This window comes from Notamacropus eugenii, chromosome 2 (assembly GCF_028372415.1).
Source record: "Notamacropus eugenii isolate mMacEug1 chromosome 2, mMacEug1.pri_v2, whole genome shotgun sequence".
Taxonomy (NCBI): Eukaryota; Metazoa; Chordata; class Mammalia; order Diprotodontia; family Macropodidae; genus Notamacropus; species Notamacropus eugenii.
Genome location: NC_092873.1, coordinates 508,471,386 through 508,489,850, shown reverse-complemented (window position 1 = coordinate 508,489,850; position 18,465 = coordinate 508,471,386). Strand labels below are relative to the sequence as shown.

Here is an 18,465-nt window from a genome sequence, read left to right as displayed (position 1 = left end):
TGAGTCAGAGTCCACCAGGTACAACAGCAGCTGAAAGAGGAGGAGGTGCAGGGGTGTGAAGGGGAGAAAGAAGGCAAGGCTCCTTTCGGATGGGCTGGGGAGGGGCAGGATGCATTCTGCGCTTCCTGGTGATAGGACTGATTAAGTACAGCTCACTGAGTCCAAAGGACGCCATCTATCAACAGGAATGACTGAACAAAAACATCTGAGGACAGAGTCAAACACTTACAAGACGTATTTATTTATTAATTCTTTTCTTGAACAAACCAAAGTGCAATTATTTTTGGAAAAATCCTTTTAAACAAATGACTATGAAAAAATGAATCCACCAACATAACAAATTTCAAATTCAACCTTTAAGAGAATTTTCCCCCACTAGCCAATATCAGACCTTATTATTATCCAGAAGACCCCAAAAGTCTCTTTTAAGTGTTCCAAAAATCAAACTGTTGAAAATCTCCTTTTCCCTTAGCCCCAGCATGTGTTTTCAGGTTTGTCACTGTCAAGGAATTTTGCTGAGGTTCCTTTGAACCAGGAAGAGGTAGGTCAAGTTGGTCTGAAGAGACCTGTTCCCTCACCCCTCCACCTGCCATGGCCTAAGTTTGTGACTGAAACAAGATGGCCTAAAATCCTGGAACCCCGAGCGTGCCCCTCTCTCCCACTACTGACTGCCAAGAGCCAAAGAAGTTCAAATCAGGGCCAGATTTCTTATGGTCAGTTAAGTAACAAACATGAAAATAACCCTGGGTCCTTGTTTTCTCACTTCATTTAAAAAAAAAATTGAGCAAACAGTGACTTCATGAAAAGATTCCTGACATTCGGTCCACGGTTCCACACAGCAGGAGGCAACTGCTTTTAACTTGTTGTTTGGAAAAGCCATGAGGGACATCCTGTCGCTACGGAGTGGGTCTTGGACACACAGAGCAAGCTTGGCTCCCGAAGGCACGAGCAGGAGAGGAGGGGAGGGCCTTCTTTGCTGAGTGAGAGCCCTGACTAATATTAAGCAAGACCCTGAAGTTACTGTCTACTAGAGTCATGTAAAATGACCACGGTAAAAAAAAATTTTACTTAATTACTATTTATTTTCCAGTCATCCATTGAGACATAATGACAAAAAGATTAAAAAACTTCTTTAAACAAAGGGTAGACTGAAGTAGCAGCTATCGAAGCAAGGGTCAAGCACGATTTATGGAGTGAAATTAGCCTTCTTTGTCAAAGATCTTCAAGACATCTTCAAACACCTGAAAGAAGAAAGAGAAATACAGCCCATGTCATTGAAGGATTCATAACTGGAAGGCCTTCCTAATGGCTTGTGGTTCTAGCAAGGTCTGTCATTTTTTAAGAGTGAGAGCAAGAGCAATGAGGCACATCCTTCTTGGCCCTGAAGGCAGAGCAGGAGCAGTGGGTGGAAGCTGTCCAAACAGATTTGGGATCTGGGCAAAGGCAAACCTCATCATCACAGCTGCTATAGAGTAGCAAGGACCCCAACCCCTCATTGAAAGCCTAGCACAGAGGATTCCTGGACTAGAAGCCCATTGAGGTTCCCCCCCCGCCCAGCTCTCAGAATCTGTGGTCCTGGGACCCCTTCAGACTCCAGGGGCCCAAGTTTGCTTTGGTTTCTTAGAGGACTTTATCAGTCTCTTCTACTGGACCATGAACATGGTGTGGTAATGAATAAACATATGCTTAGGCAAACATTTCTATGTGTATTTTAAATATTTCTATATGTACTTTGTAAGAGGAGGAAAATGCTGCCTGGCAGGCCAAGCCAGCCACAGATGGCGATCCACGGGGGAACGCCACGGCTTCCTCTTAGGCCTGGCCTTGGTGTACAAAGAGGGCAGTAAAAAGCAGAGTGTTAGAGGAGAATGAGCACAGCACTGTTAAACAACAGACTAAATGAACATGTTGTCCTCATCTATAAAACAGGACCTGCAGTATCATCAGGGGGGGAGGTGGCAATGACCCTGGGCATGTTCCCAGCACTCTGCAGAGCCCTTACTGGGGCACTCTCCAGCAGATACCAATGTACCCTCAGATTATCATCTCCATCCTACAGATGAGAAGCCAAAGACAGGAAGCCACTTTTCAGGGTCACACAGTTAAGCCAGAGGCTGAGCTGACATACAAACCCCCCAAGTGCAGCCCCCTTCCTATGCTGCCCCATCTCCAAACGAATGAAAAGCACTATGCAAACACTGTGTAGAAAGTCACATGCCCCACCACTGGTGATAAAGACTTTCCTCACAGGCTTTGTGGTGGTAGCAACCATGGTGCACTGGGGAGAACCAAGGGTTTGGAGTGGGGTGGAAGGTGTCACAGTTCTAATTCTGAATCTGTCATTTGTTAACTGTTTGGCCTTGGGCTAATCACTTCACCTTCTTTGTGCCTCAGTTTCCTCATCTGTATAGCAAGAATGCTAATACGTACATTAGCTGCCTTTCAGGGTTGCTGTGTAGATCAAATGAGATTGTATAGACAAAGCACTTTACAAACCTCTACATGCCACAGAGATCAGCATTTTAGCTGATCTATTATTTAGCACAGAGATCTATTATTTTAGAAGCTCATCAAGAACACCCAGTCACCCTGGTTAATTGTTTTCTTGTCTAATCTTTCAGCAAAATATTACCCTCTCAGGATGGCTTGTGCAGGTATTGGTGAACTAGTCCACCCTTCCCCTAAGAATTCCATTAGCAGTGGCAGCAGACGCGTGGGCTGTGGAGTTCTGCAGTTCTATTTCCTGTGCCCATCTACTGGAGGTTTATGTTGTAAATTAAGGGAGCTACAAACAGATTCGCCTCTGATTTACACGTAGCTGCACTGTATTCCATTTTTGTCTCTCTACAAAGATAAGGGACTAGAATCTCTAGCAATTTTCCAGTAGGATTATCATCTTTTCTCGATTCTCATCCTCTGATCTTTCCCTTGGCCTCATCTTGCTGACCTGGCCTCTCTCCAGCACAAGTAGCAGCCCTGAACAAAATGATTAGGAGAGCCAGAAGAGTGAAGTGGGCACAGCAAGTGTAGCCAGAAGTCCTTTGGAGAGCTCTGATGGCCCTCAGACCACAGTCTGGAGATCACTGATTTTAGAAAAAAGAATGAGAAGAGGGAAATGATGACTCAAGGGAATATGGCACCTCTGGAGCTGTGACCTACACTAAGTGGGGCCAGGGAAGACAAAGAAACAGTTTGGGGCTTCTGAACTGTATGGCTGACTCACCCAAGCTACAAAAGTCTTTTCATGAGCCCATGAAGACTCAGAGTTATCTAAGTCTCTATCTTCCTAAGTATAGGGAAAAAGGGTTAAAGTTCATAATAAATCACATACTTCTCACAAAGAGCAAGCCTGAACTTATAAAATCCATGCTAGACAGAGAGAAGGTCTATTTTTACCCAGTTACCAATGATTTGAAACATACTAATCCTTCAAATACTCCTTCCTCTCCTGCCCACCCTGGGAGACATCGACCACACTGTGACTGAAATAATTTCCCCTTTTCAAAGGGGAGCAGGAATGGTATTGGATTCTTACCTCATCAACAGATTTAGAGGCGTCCACCTTCCTGACTTTCCCCATCTCCTCATAGAGGTCAATAATAGGTTTAGTGCATTGAAGATAGGTCTGAATTCTATAACAAAGAAAACATGACCGGATTATAGGCTAAAAAGTTACCTTCCCTTTCACTGTCATGTTCGAGTGAGGTTCAGTGGGCTAATCCTTGTGGACACCACCACATCCTAATCATGACCCTGCCACTGGACTCGGGGGTTCTCAGGTAAGGTATCCAACCTTTGGAGGCTGGGTTCTTCCTCTCCCTGGCCCTCTGAACAAAAGGAGCATGAACTCTGGCAGCCCCAGCTGCCCCAGCCCAGCTGAGAGGATCCATTCCCAGGATGTTGGCCAAGAGCAGCCCCAGGATGAGAATGTCAGCCAAGAGTACCCCTGGGATGATGGCTGAGAGCACCCTTTGATAAGGGCTGAGCGACCTGTCACGAGGGGCAGGCAGGGGTTACACAAATAACGGTACCTCTTTGCTAGGCTTTCTCGGTTGTCATCACTCCTCCCACTGCTCTTGCCCCTCTCGAGACAGCGCTCAATGCAGATCTGGCCAAAAGGAATGTGAGAACGATTACTAGATGGAGACACTGATCCCAAACCTGCCATTCTCTTAACCTGAACAGCTTAAAAGAAGCAGAAAAAAAGAAAAACCCAAAAAGCACAAGATTCCCTGAATGGAGCTCCAAGTGTCTGATTCATTCATCAACAAGCAAAGCCTTCGACGCTGAAGCATGTGGTTCAATTTATATAAATGAGGTTAAACAAGTCCAGAGCACCCTAAGAATCCATTCATGACTCAGTTTTTCCTGGGTATTCTTTTACAAACCGCAATAAAAAGAAGATCTATATGAATGTGGCTCCTCCAGGACATGTTATTAACTTATTAGGTAGGAATTACATGCCTCCGTTTGGGTCCCATGTTGGCTTGCTTGTCAATAGCACCATAAATATCCCAATATTTAATCACCAACATATCTGCACTTAAATAAAGCATCTCTTGTTAATAACAAATAAACATTCCTTCATTACAAAGCTGTGGTAACATTCTAGTGCTGGCTTTGAACAATAAGTGAAAACAGATTGGTTTGGGGTTAGGAGAAGAAGAGGGTGCATTTTCAAATAATGCAAAGTCTCCGGGAATCCTCTATTAGCACAAACAAGGGCACACTTGTTCGTGTATCCAAGCACACATCCCGCAGAGTCTTCAAAGGGCCATTTCCAATCCACAGCTTGTCCAGTTATTGACATGAACTTAATAAACTTCATATTAGAGCAATTGTCAAATGGAACTAAGTATGTTAGTTAAACAATTCCTGGAAATCCAGGTATTTAAACACCAAATTTAAAAAATACACACACACACACACATACACACACGTGTTTAAAGGCATTCTAAGTCACCTTAGGAAGGAAAAAAATAAACCCGACCTGTCTCCCATATCTGGAGATAGTGTCAGCATCAGACCCTCCTGTATGCTGTGGCTAGCTGGGAAAGTCCCAGGAATATACATTTTTTCCCTTTCCCCATGTAAAGTGAAATAGTAACTCTGATCCCAGGGTTCACTAAGACAAGCATGGTCTAGCCTAATGGTTCAACCCAGCCATTTCTGTCAATAAATAACTCGGGCCTGAGTACTGTGAAAAGAAAGGTAATTCTGGTTCTGGTAGGCCAACAGCCCCACGGCCAACGCCAAAGTGTTTTCATGTTCATACAGTAAGACATAGGGTTACTGTCTTTCCAGGCTGAATTCACTGCTATTGGCATACTCTGCAAGTACTGAGGGTTCAGGTAGGTTTCTGCTGTTAAAGGCCAATATCTTATAGACCTGGTACTAATTAACCAAGAAACTGTTAAGATGCTCATTACCTCATTATCACAGTCAAAAAACAGAATGAAAGCTACATCAGCCTTCCCATCCATGGTCTTGTTCCAGCCTTGAAGGTTGTCCTGATTTCGTGGAAACCCATCAATCAAGAATTTATTCTTCTGGGCATTGACCTCCATTGTTTGATCCATTTCCTAGGGGATAAAGAGAGATTTGTGTGTTCCAGGGCTTATTCATGGAAAGTTACAACAAGGAGAAAGGCAAAAGAAGAGCTTTTTGGGAAAAGATCCCTGAAGCCAATGGGAATCCTCTCTCCTACTTGACATACATGCGGAGACCATCGTCACTCCATGGTCCATTTCTTACCTTTGTCAAATTAAAATTCATGCTTTCTTTTTCTCTCCCCTTGGTACAAATTCCCACAGTGGGGACTAGGCAATATTGTGATCTATAATGTATGCAAAACCCCTCAGAAAGTAGGGAGCAGAAAGTGGGAAGCAGAATGGGAAGGAATCTGGAGTCAACTCTGCTGCTTAGAACAAATCTGTTCATGGCCACATCTTTTCCCTTTGGGACCCTTTGGAGTCTGAAGTCCATCAGCTATAAAAACAAAGGAATTAGACAAAGTGGGCTCTGTTAGGGCCCTGGAGCTTTCCTAAAAAGCACAAAGTAGATGTAAAGGAGTACAAGTACACTAACACATCAGCTGAGTCCTTAACCTCCCATTAAAGCCCTCTTTAGACGCCTCACTCTGGAGGCCAGATTCCCCGGGGACTGGTCACTCCTCAGTCAGTGCTAGCAGTGCCCCAGCTCCGACAGGTCCCACCAGACCTATCTTTTGCCCAAGAACCATATTCGTTAAGCTCAGAGAAACTCATGACCTGACTGCCAAAGGACTTCATTGGTAGATGGGAGCAATAAGGAATATTATTGTGTTCCCAAAAAGGAAAATTCCAGTGAGAAGGGCATTGACTCCTCCCTGGCCCCAAGCGTGTCTTCCTTCCAGGAGTCTCAACCACAAGGTGGCACTATTAGTCTGGAGGACTACATAGGTCAAGAAGAGGGAGAAAATAGGTGGAAGCATGGCTCATGGGACAGGGAAGGAGAATTGTTTTGAATAGTAATGTTGAATCCTTTGAATTGAGTCCTTTGAGGCATGGGCTTTTTTTTCTCTTTAATTCTTTCTGAAGGGAGAAATAAAGACTGTCCTGTATCTGACAGATACTGTTAACTTGAGTGCTTGCAAGGGAGTGTAGGGCCCCTCCATTGGACCTGCACAGTCCAAAGAGCTCACAATAGGACCTTGGGACTGCCCCTTGCTGTCCCTCCAGTTACAGGAGCCACGTGACTTTGTTCCTCTTCTCTCCAAGAACTCTGATTCAGAAATTCAAATGGAGCTCTTCCTCCTCCTTACAGAAGGATGGTTTTAAAAACTTGGTATAGTCCATGAATTCTTTGTCTCTCAATCTCACTGTCGTTTTTGGGGCCGGACCTAGGACTTCATTGGTAGAGTAGACTCCAGATGAAGAATATTCCCTTCCTTGATGGCACTTGCTCTACAATTTAGAGTTTTGATAGAGTTGCCTGGGAGCTTAAAGTGAGGTCACCTAGCCATTAAAGGTCAAAAGGTCCTTCCTCTCTCTAAGAGGCTGAGTCCAGGAACTTTTTGCCACACCATGTTCCAGGCTGCATCCATCTCACCATTTCTGGGGATGAGAAGGACTTTACAGTGACCTAAGGTCTCTCAGTCATCATTCTCACAGCCATGGTGTCCAGTTTAGCTCTGGCTCGTTCTTCTCTGGGCAATCTGCCTGTTCCCTTGATAGGTCCCCAAGATACAACTCAGATCTATTTTGGACCCAGAATCACAGGATTTGAGAGTTGATAGAGACCTTAAAGAGCTCTAGTCCATAAAGCCCTGTTGGTGGAGTTGTGAATTGATTCAACCATTCAGGAGAGCACTATGGGACTATACCCAAAAGGCTATAAAATTATGCATACCTTTTGATGCAGCAATAACATTGTTAGGTCTATGTCCCAAAGAAATTTTTTAAAAAAGGAGAAGGACCTACTTGTACAAAAATATTTATAGCAGCTCTTTTTGTGGTAGATAAGAACTGGAAATCAAGAGGATGCCCATCAACTGAGGAATGGTAGAACAAGTTATGGTATATGAACATAATGGTATACTAATATGCTATAAGAATGATGAACAGGACAACTTCAGAAAAACATGGAAAGACTTAGATGAACTGATGCTGAGTGAAGGGAGCAGGACCAGGAGAACACTGTACACAGTAAAAGCAATATTGCGTGATGAAAAACTGTGAATGACTTTGCTCATTCTCAGCAAAATAATGATTCAAGAGAATCCCAAAGAGCTCATGATGAAAAATTCTATCTACCTCCAGAGAAAGGAATTATATTGTCTAAATACAGACTGAAGCATACTGTTTTTCACTGTCCTTCTTACTTTCTTTCAGTCTTTTTTGTTTGTTTGAGTCTTCTTGTACAAAATGACTTATCTGGAAATGTTCTACATGATTCCACATGGATATAACCTATATCTGTGGGAAGGAAGGGAGGGAGAGATAGAATTTGGAATTCAAAACTTAAAACCAAATGTTAAGAATTGTTCTAACATGTAATTTGGGAAAAGATAAAAAATTATAAGAAAAATACCTCTAGTCCAGCCTATACCCCAAAGGATGTCCATTAGAACATCCATGAAAATGGTCAACCAGCCTCTGCTTGGAGATGTCAGAAGAGGAATTTGTAAGCTGTCCAGGCAGCCCCTCTCACTATGGCACAGCTCTCAGGCCTAGAGAGTTCTTCTGCCATCCAGCCTCCACTGGCATCCATGTTCTTTCCCCCAAGTGTTCTGCCTAACCCCTCCTTCACAGGACTTCACACAAGTCTTCTTGAAGACCACTCTCAGCTCCTCTTTGCTCCACTGCCAAAGTCTTTCCTTCTCGTCTTCAGACTTTTCAAATTGACCTGTGCATGACTTGGGCTCAAGATCCATTCTGTTTATCCTTCTCCAGGTGCTCTGTAGGCTTATCAAGGTTATACTTCTTTTTAGATCCACTTTTATTTATTTCATTAAATATCTCCCAATTCCATGTAAAAGAAATTTTAACAATCATTTTTTTTAAATGCTGAGTTCCAAATTCTCTCCTTCCCTTCCACTTCTCCCCCTCTCCTCAAGAAGGCAAGCAACTTGATATTGATTTTACATGTGAAGTCATCCAAAACATATTTCTGTTTTAGTCATGTTGCAAAAGAAAACACAGACTAAAAAAAAGTCTGCATTCAGAATTCCTCACTTCTCTCTCTGGAGATAGATAGCACCTGTCATCATGGGACTTTTGGAATTGTCTTATCAAGGTTCTTCTTAAATGATGTCTCCCAGTTAGAATACAATACTCTGGGATGTGATCTCACAAGAAGAGAGTACAGAAAGATAACTGCCTGCTTATTTCTGGAAGCTCTGACTCTCTTAAATGTATCCTAAAATCTGTTAGCTTTTCTGACCGTCACAGCACACCACTGACTGCTTACAGGCTCCCTCTTTAGGTGTTCTACTACCTAACCATGTCCTCCCCCATCCTGGACTGGAAGTCAAGTTTCTGAATGTGAGTGCAAGATTTTACATTTATTGCTGCTGAATTTCATCTTATTAAATTCTGCCCAAAGCTTCGGCTGAGAGGTGTCAAACACTTGGCCAAAATAATTCCATGTAGAGCCAAAACAAGATTAAAATCTAACTGGGAAATACTTAACAAAATAAATAATACAATAAAACACAGACGATATTATATTTTAAAACTAAGTCAAAATGCGTCTCCCAGAGATATTTATGTACAGATTAGCAGTCACGTCCATATCACTTACTATGTACATCTACATTACATACGTATGCAATTATATACATGTATACGTTATTATGATAGATGTTATATATGTAATACCACAATCCGAATGGGTGTAATAACTGTCATTCAGAGCCATGAGGGACAGCTGTCATTATATAGTAACAAAGGTTTCCAACATTTTTTCTGTGAATAAATGACCTGTTGCTGAGGAGCAGTTAGGACAGTTGTGGATCCCTTACCACTCTTCTCTCTTCCTCCTTGTACTCTTTCTTTTTGCTTTAGTAATTCTTCCCTATAGTTCCGTTCCTTTTATTCCTCTTAATTTTTCCTCTTTTATCCACATATGTGTACACATACATACATGCTACACCCATACAAAGAGGAGGCTGGTCACATGGAGAGACCTAGTGTAGACAATCCCTTAGGAAGTTATTATTTATTTATATTTTAAAATATATATATTACTTATTTATATATTTAATATTAATCTTAGTAAATTAACTAGTTAATTAATAATAATTAATTTTTTGTTTGGTTCTCTGACCTGGTGGCCCTGCTCTTCTTGTCCCTTGCACACCATGCTCCATCTCTCAGATGTGGAGGGAGGAGGGAGTGATCAGCAGTATCAGAGGTCTCAGAGAGGTCAAGGAGAATGAGGATGGATTTATGTTTATTTATAAGATATCTATTATAGTTAATTTAATATTTATTATAAATAAATAATAACTAATTAATAGTAAATAATAAATAGATGATATTAAATGTATTTAATAATATAGATGAATTTATTTGTAATTTTTTATCAGGAAGAATATTTCTCCTTGTTTCATTCTCTAACACTGTTAGCTCTCCACAATGTGGTCACTGCCCATACGATGGAAACACAATCCCCTGTTGTTTTCTTTTAGTTTGTTCAAGTGAAAGATGGGTTTAATTTATTGGTGGTTTGTTGGAATGAATTAGTCATCATTTACACTCCTTACCCTTTTTAGCAAGCTGATGGTTATCTCAACTGGCACAATCTTTCCTTCTCTTATGTACTTTTCAATGAGCTCACCATACTGAGAATCTGGCTTATTCCTCTCATCACGAAGAAGATCTCCCGCAGAAAGGTGAGTATAGCCATATTTCTAGGAAAAAAAAAAACCACATATAATCCAGTCTTAACCAAGGTCCTGAATTTCTATAGAGCTGTTACATTCAGAGTCTCAAGGGTAAAAATATTATGATTAATAATTGACATTCCTACAGAGCTAAATTTAATAACATGTAAATTTAATAACATAAGGGGAGAGAAGAAAGAAGGAGGGGGAGAGACAGAGAGAGAGACAGAGCAGGGGGGGAGCAATGCAGCATAGTGGGATTTGCAATCAGAGGCCCGGGCTTTGAACCTTGAATATCTGCACTTACTCCTGCTCTCACCCCTTTGGGGCGGCTTCCCAGGCTGTACAATGAGGAGGCCAGCCTAGATGAGCAATAGAACCCTTTCCATCTCTAACTATTTTGACTCAAAACTCACAGCAGCTGATGTTTTTCCTGGAATCCCAAGTCTTTATCAGGGGGTTAAGGAGCTGCTTCCTTCCTGAAGTTCTTCTCAATGCCCCCTCCACCCAGGGTGATTCCTTCCTTCTTGGTACTAAGCTCTAACTTCCATTTTCTTAATTAGCCTGCTCCTGCTGGAATCTCATTCCATGCACTGCCTTGCATAAAGGGGTTCACATGGAGAAGTCTATTTTCCTAATTCAATCATGAGCACCCTAAGGGCAGGGGCCCTGCCCTGTACCTGGTGTCACCAGCATGCTCAGCACAAAGCTTTCCAACAAGGCCTCAGAGCCTCTTAATAAAATAGAAATATCCATAATAAAAGGAAGGGGGAACAACCTAACCTAGCAGCTCACAAATGTTCTCTTCCTCCAATCTCCCATGACACCCCCCCCACACACACACACACCTACTGTCATCCCCTCCCCCTACGCTGAGCAGAACAAGGAAACAGTCTTTCTAAACAGAAATAGGTCATGCCCTAACACAACGAGGGACCCTCTGCCACCAGGTAACTGTCACAACTTCAACTGACTGTAATAATCCAATTCAATGAGTATTTGTTTAATGAGTAACAGCTGAGGAAGACTAAGGCAGTACTGGCTCAGAGCTTCCTTCCACTGAAGCTGCCTTCTCCAAAGTGACCAAGGATTTCTTAGCAGCCAGATCCAATGGCCTTTTCTCCATTCTCATTTTCCTTGACCTCTCTAAGGCCTCTGATACTGCAGATCACTCCCTCCTCCCTCCACATCTGAGAGATGGAGCATTGTGTACAAGGAACAAGGAGATCAGAGAGTCAAGCGTGAGAAGAATGGAAAGGTGGGAAGGGGCTGTTTGTGAAGGGCTTGAAATAATAAAGTAGTTTATATTTCATCCAGGAAATAGTAAGTCAGCCAGCTGGGCTGGAATGTAGTGTATATGCTGGGAATGTGAAATATCCACAAAGAGACCAGCATCAGATGATTTGGGACCTTAGGGGACACTGAGAAGCTTGTAATACCTCAAGTCTATGGATCCGGAGAAAGGCTTAGCAAGAGTAAATGATTTCCTGAGGGTCTTCCATCAGGAAAGTCCCTGAACCAGAATTCATTCCCAGGCCTCCCAAAATTCCAAGTCCAACACTCTGGTCTGCAAAAGGAAGAGTGTGGCCAACCTGAATGGTTTCCAAGGCTCCTTCAATGATTCACTTCAATGCCTACCAGCTTCTACAAATGTGTGAGATGTGGGAAAGGACCAAATGACAGGCTAGAATCCAGTAACAGCTTTGGCCTTGGCCACGCTGTATGGCTCTCTGGGTGACAGTTTCTCCTACAAATTGAGGGGGTGGCCTAGGTCTGGCATTAGAGGACCCTTGCCAGCTCTGACACTCCATGTTCTATTCCAACCTCCCTCAGCTTCTTTCCTCATTTGTAAAATGGGGATGGCAATACCTGTAATTCACCTAATAGGGCTGTTATGAGGATGGAAGGCAGGGAGCTTTATAAAGAGCTTTGCAACCCTTAAAAGTCAGTCAACAAGCACAGATTAGGCACCTTCTCTGTAACAGGCCCTGGGGAGACAACATGCCCACTGGGAAGGCCTCTTCCTTCTCTGAAGGTCTGCACTCTGCTGTTCCCTCCTGCTTCCCATGCAGGAGTCCTGGAGAGCCCTGGCAGCATCCTTCCAGCACTCCCTACCATGCCTTTGGAAAAGGCTTTCTGGCCTCTTCCCAAACACCCTCTTGGGTCCCAGATCCCCTGGAAGCTTCTCCAAGCCAGCTGCCTACACAATGTTTGGGGCTCAGCTGCTTTCACTCTCAGGGTACACAATTTCTTTTCTTTTGAAAGCATTTTACAACCACCAGCAACTCCTGTCCACACAATTTTCCGGCAGCTCCATTGTTTCCCGTGTTTGTTTTGGCGCTGTCTTGGCAGGGTCCCCGCTGGCCTGCTGCTGGGCCTAGTGATTCCAGGCCCAAATGAAGACACAAACATTAGCAAACAGCCATCGGAGTTCATGCTCTACTCTCGCCCCCACCCAAGAAGGCTTGCTCCATAATGTTCTGCTGTGCATGCAACATATACATTATGAAGCCCAGCTAGTAATTTAGAAATTAGTGCATCTGCGGTGTGCTTCCTGACTTCGGAGAGCTGAGATTGCCAAACTGGGGCCTGCACTAAAGTGGGTTTTAGCAATTACATTCTCGTTTGGTTGGGATTTTTTTTAGGGAGAAAAAGAGCAGTGAGTTATGGAGGTACAGAATGGTCTCTAAAAATAGAAGCTGCATCACTTAGGAAGCAAAAATATGCTTCTTTGACAAGCCCTAGAATTTAACTCACTCTGAGGATGACCTGAAATATTTATTGGGAATGGGTCAGACCCACACAATGACCTTTCTACCCATTGAAAATTTCTTTCTGCGTTGTATAGCTAAAGCTTCTTTGAGAGCTGTGCATTACAGTTTACAATTTCTCTGTCTGGTGTTTTACCTCTCAAGGGACTGAAGGCTCTGTTTGCTGTTCCCGCATCCCAAAGTTGTGGGTTGTTTGTTTTTTAATCAATCACTGGTACTTTAATGATTAGGGCATTTATCATAATAAGCAGAGTTTAAACAAGAAAAGCTTAATGCTTTTAAAAGTATTCCACCATAATCACGTGACAGCCAAAGCAGATTCTGAGAAAAGCAGGGATAGAAACTATGGAGCCTTAAAACCCAAACATTTTCCCATTCCCCAAAAGCTCCTCACAATTGAAAATAAGGCTTAACTGCAGCCTCAGCATCAGGACACAAAACCACAACAGGTTAGAAATATCATAAACTACAGGAATGAAAATTTCAACCTTTCTCTTCAGCCTCCAGTGGGAAAGGAATCAAATCAATATGCCACCAGCCACTGCCTTAATCTTCATTTTCCGATCCCTTGTTATTAAATTACAACACAATCTAATAAATGCTTTATGTAGCACTCTCAGTCTGAGGTTTAAAAAAAAAAAGCACAAGACCTTTTTTACTTTGTGATTACTGTTACAACCAGCTCTCATGTTGACAATTCCATGACACCAGCCATCTCAGACAGTCTTGATCTGTTTCTCTTTCTTGGCACATCCCTGGGCTCTTCTCCCACTTCCCTGCTGAGCTCCTTGGGTGCCAGGTGCCCCCTTCAGGCTTCCACTCACAGGCTATGGATAATTAGTGTTCCCTGTCCCACACCATCCCGCCAGGATGGGCAGAGACGTTGTCATTTGCACATATACCTCAAAATCACCTGCCAGCTCCTTGAACGTTCAACTCACAGCTCAGAGATCTTACAGAGACATTGGGTAAATGTACTAGGCATCTCTTTTATCCTTAAAATCTACTTCTGAGCACCATTCCAAGATGCACATTCAATGATTACCACCAAGAAAGGTTATCTTTCTTGTTTGAAGATGACGCTATTATCCATCCCCTCTGCCATAAGCAGGGCTGAGGGTGCTCCGAGCCCATGAGGGCCAGCACACCTCAGAAAAGCATATGCATCTACCCTACCTTCCTTTCAGTTCTCTAGAAGAACTTTTTCCAAGATGTACTGGTTGAAATAGCTGATAATGATCCCTCTCAGCCCCCAACATCAAAGAAACTGCTGGGTGGCACAGTGTATCAATAGAGCTCAGGCCTGGAGACTGGAAGACCTGAGTTCAAATCTGACCTCAGACACCTACTAGCTGTGTGATCCTGGACAAGTAACTTCATCCTGTTTGCCTCAGTTTCCTCATCTGTAAAATGAGCTGGAGAAAAAAATGGCAAACCAAACCACTCCAGTATCTTTGCCAAGAAAATCTCAAATGGGAGATTTAACTCCCAAAGAGTTAGACACAACTGAAAATGACCATACAACAACATCAGAGAACTTTTTTTTGAGGCTTAGTATATTTCTCCATAGTTCCCAGATGTTTCAAACCTTGCCAGTTTCTTTCCAATTCCACTCATGGAGAGTTGAAAAAAGTCAACCCCCCCACCCCATACCAACGATTTAAGGAAAGTTATTATTATAAAACAGGCAGCCTCCAGTGGGAGAATTAGAGGGTCAAGATTTGCCTTCAGTGAAGCCAGTCTCATTACGTCATCATCCTTCCTGCCCGCCCTCCCCCCCCATACAAATGTGCTGGGCCAAGTCTGTTTAACTGGAAGTCTACATATTAACTATGAACTTCAGAAGCTCTAAAGCCACTTGTCCTTTTCATAAACAAACTGGTGCCAGCCACCTCCAAACCAACATGGAGCTTCAAGGACTCACATCCCACAAAGGAGAAGGGCGGAGGGGATAGGAGACTGCAGCCCGGCTCCCTCCAGCTTCAAGGGATTACAGTTTCACTTAAATTCCCTGACATGTTTTGTCATTCATGCAAGAAAAATGTGGAACTCAGGCACAAGACAACCTGAAACAGTTCTGAGCTTCTGAAGAGAAAGGGAAAAATGTCATTGAGAAAAGGTGAAATTTACAAGGTATTGTGTAAAGCAGGACCTGGGGGAGACCAGCTGAGCCAAGCCCAGCAAAAATGGCTGCGAATGCACACTCTGCATTTATAGAGCCTGCCTACAGGAGAAGGACAAGAAGGCCACTTCTTAGAAACAGACTGTAAGGGAGATCCAGGGAACACCACTGACTGTCGGCGCTGGAAAGGAACTCATCGCCCAGTGCAGCCTGGAGAAGCAATGTGCCCGCACTCCCAGAATCAATCGGCCGTGTCCATGAGGAATGCCCCACCGTGACACACTAGCCAAGCAGTAGTCCAGCCTAGAGTCTTCTGGCTCCTTTTCAGGCAGCCCAGGACGCTGGGGGGAAGCTCTCATTTGAGGAAAGCTTTGTTAGCATCAAGCCTACATTGGCCTTTGGGCACAGAGGTAGAACCCAGTGCATTTCCCATGAAATTGTGGGGCTTGAGATGTCTGCCTGCCTCGACCTCCTGGAATCTAAGCTCTGGAAGAGCTATAGCTTACACCACAGCATCCCCTCTACAGAAAATTTGCCAGACATTCATTAATAGGGATGCAAAGATAAAAATCTGATCAATGCCAGCCACCAAGGAGATAAACAAATAAAAAGAAATTTGGGTGGGGATGGAGAGACTGTAGATCAGGAAGGGCCTCAGCAGGAAGTGACCCCAGAGCTAAGCCTGGAAGGGGTAGGCTACAGAGGATAGAGAAGGGATACCGTGTATGACACAGTTTGGCTGAAATATGCCAGGAAGGAGGGGAAAGGAAGAGGTAGCATGAAATCAATTTTAAAAAGTACGAAGAGCTTTGAAGTCTAGAGGAGCCTATATTTTATCACAGAGGTAATAGAGACATATGGATGTTTCTGGAGCACAGCTCACACAGCAGCCCACTGCTGATACAGAGTCAGAATCTCCCTTGGTACCTCTTTCTGGATATCTATAAAACCAACCTTTTGTCAGAGGGTCATACAGAGGTATGAGCACAAACCGGAGTTTCCCAAACTGTTGTTTTATGATTCTTGAGTTCCATCTGACACAAATGTGGATTCATGAGAAAATTCCAATGCCATCAATATTTTTATTCCAAAATATTTAATATGAATTTATGTATGAATCAAAAATGTTACATAAAGCAACTTCTCAACAGGAAAATAGCCTTAATTTTTTTTTCATTTGCTCCCAAATGTACTAAACTCTGCTTCATCCCAGGACATCCCACACACCCAGACACTCTGATTGGTTCCATCAATATATTTCCAGCCAAAAACAGAGCTCTGTGGCCAAATTCATCTGGGAAATGCAGTCATGAGCCATTCTGGAAGCAGATTGGCTGATATAATATAGGAAAGTACTCAGATGTGCCCACACCCTCTGTGGTGTGTCACTAATATCAGACCACACACAACAAGAACGTGTATGCCAACCACAGCTAACCAGGGACCCCCTGCATTTTGGAGGTCCAGGAGCTATCAACACAGGGTTCCAGCGGAGCTATCCCTGATGCCCCCTGCGGTGGAGACACAGGCACCTGGGGATCTGGAAGGTGAAAATTACTCTATTCAGTCACTCCAAACACATACACAGACAGCTAGGTCAGAAATGAGAGAGACAAAAGCACCCTCAAATAATCCACACATCTCGAAGGCATCAAGTCCCCAACCTAACCATAAACTAATAACAAACAGAACTACTAGGGACACTTTCTGCATCTGCCTACGAGTTGGAGAAAGGGAAAAACAGCAACAAGAAGGTTCACATTCACAAGCCCTAACCCAGAACAAGCAGGCAGATTGCTACACATGGGGGAGACAAAAAAGGCTCACTCTGCTAAGGGAGACAAGACAGAAGTAGCCAGGGCCAATGGAGCCAGGGAGATGGAGGGTAATCTCCCATAGCAGGCCTCGGGTCTCCTGCGGATCATGGGATTTCTGCAACATCTTAAAGGAGTGAGGACTGCTAAGAGATGGAGGTGAGGGGGCAGAGCGCTGAATGCCTAGGAGACAGCCCATACAGAAACATGGAGATGGGAGATGAAGGCTGACATTGATTACAGCTAATGTTTTCGCAGTGTCTACCTTGTACATGGCACTGTGCTAAGCACTTTACAACGAGTATCACATCTGATCCTCATAATCTGGGAGGTAGCTGCTGTTATGATCTCCATTTTACAGAGGAGGAAACTGAGAAGGAGGTAAAGTGGCTTGCCAGGGTCACAGTTAGTGAGTGTCTGAGGGCCCAGGCCTCTGTCCATTATGCCCTCAGGACACTAGCTAGAGGGTCAAGCTGAAGGATCAACAAGCAGTAAGCTCAGCTGAATCAAACAACGGGGGAGAAGGGGGAGAAAAGAGCAAGACTAGAGAGCATGGAGGGGCCAGCAAAGTGATCTGGGAGGCGATAGGGAGCTACTGAGTAACGGCAAAGTGGCCAAGTCGAGATTTTCAGAAGAACCACTTCTGCAGGGGAGTGGAGGATGGACTCAAGATCAGTGAAAAGGTGACCACAATGGTCCAGGGAAGAGATAAGAAGGCCCTGAAGGAGGGCGGTGGCAATGTGACTGGAAAGAAGGGGACATATATGGCAGATGCTGCAAAGATGGATGTGATCAGATTTAGCAAGACTGGGTGTACAGGGTGAATGAGGGGAAGCAGCCAAGGATGTCACCAAGACTGTGACTGGGGGGACCTTTGACAGTAAGGCAAGTTGGAAAGAAGGGTGAGTTTGTGGGAGAAAGAAAGTTGACAGAATGTTGACTTTGAGCTACCTATGAGACACCCAGTTCAAGATGGCCAGAAGGCAGCTGAAGATACATGACTTGCTCAGGAAAAAGATGAAGATCTCGGAATCACACAAATACAACTAATATTTAAAACCACAGGAGCTAAGAGGATCACCAAGTTAGAGTGAACTTACACACCAAAAAGAGAGGAGGTTCCAAGTCAGACACGTGTGGGGAGATGGAGTCCGCAGTCAACAGGAATGACATGGATAAAGAACCAGCAAAATAGCCTGAAACATTGTAGGGCAGAGGAGAACAACCAGGAAGAATCATGTCACAAACATCCAGATAGGAGATGAATAGAGCCAAAGGCTGCTAAGGCTTGAGAAAGGCCATTCAACTTGACAACTTAGAGATCACTGGTAACCTTGTAGAGAGTTGTTTCAGTCGGAAGATGAATTTGGAAGTCAGACTGCAGAGGGCTTA

The 18,465-nt window shown here is 43.7% G+C and overlaps 1 protein-coding gene across 1 annotated transcript in view; it reads right to left on the bottom strand.

Annotated features, from left to right (window-relative positions):
* Positions 1 to 220: 220 nt before the first annotated feature.
* Positions 221 to 18,465, bottom strand: part of CMPK1 (cytidine/uridine monophosphate kinase 1) — a 31,807-nt gene continuing 13,562 nt past the window's right edge. The window contains exons 2-6 of the mRNA XM_072649358.1: positions 10,247 to 10,393; positions 5,430 to 5,582; positions 4,032 to 4,108; positions 3,536 to 3,632; positions 221 to 1,241 (exon numbers count right to left, since the gene is read on the bottom strand). Coding sequence (XP_072505459.1) covers positions 1,200 to 1,241; positions 3,536 to 3,632; positions 4,032 to 4,108; positions 5,430 to 5,582; positions 10,247 to 10,393 — 516 coding nt within the window. The 3' untranslated portion in view covers positions 221 to 1,199. The remainder of the gene's footprint in view (positions 1,242 to 3,535; positions 3,633 to 4,031; positions 4,109 to 5,429; positions 5,583 to 10,246; positions 10,394 to 18,465) is intronic.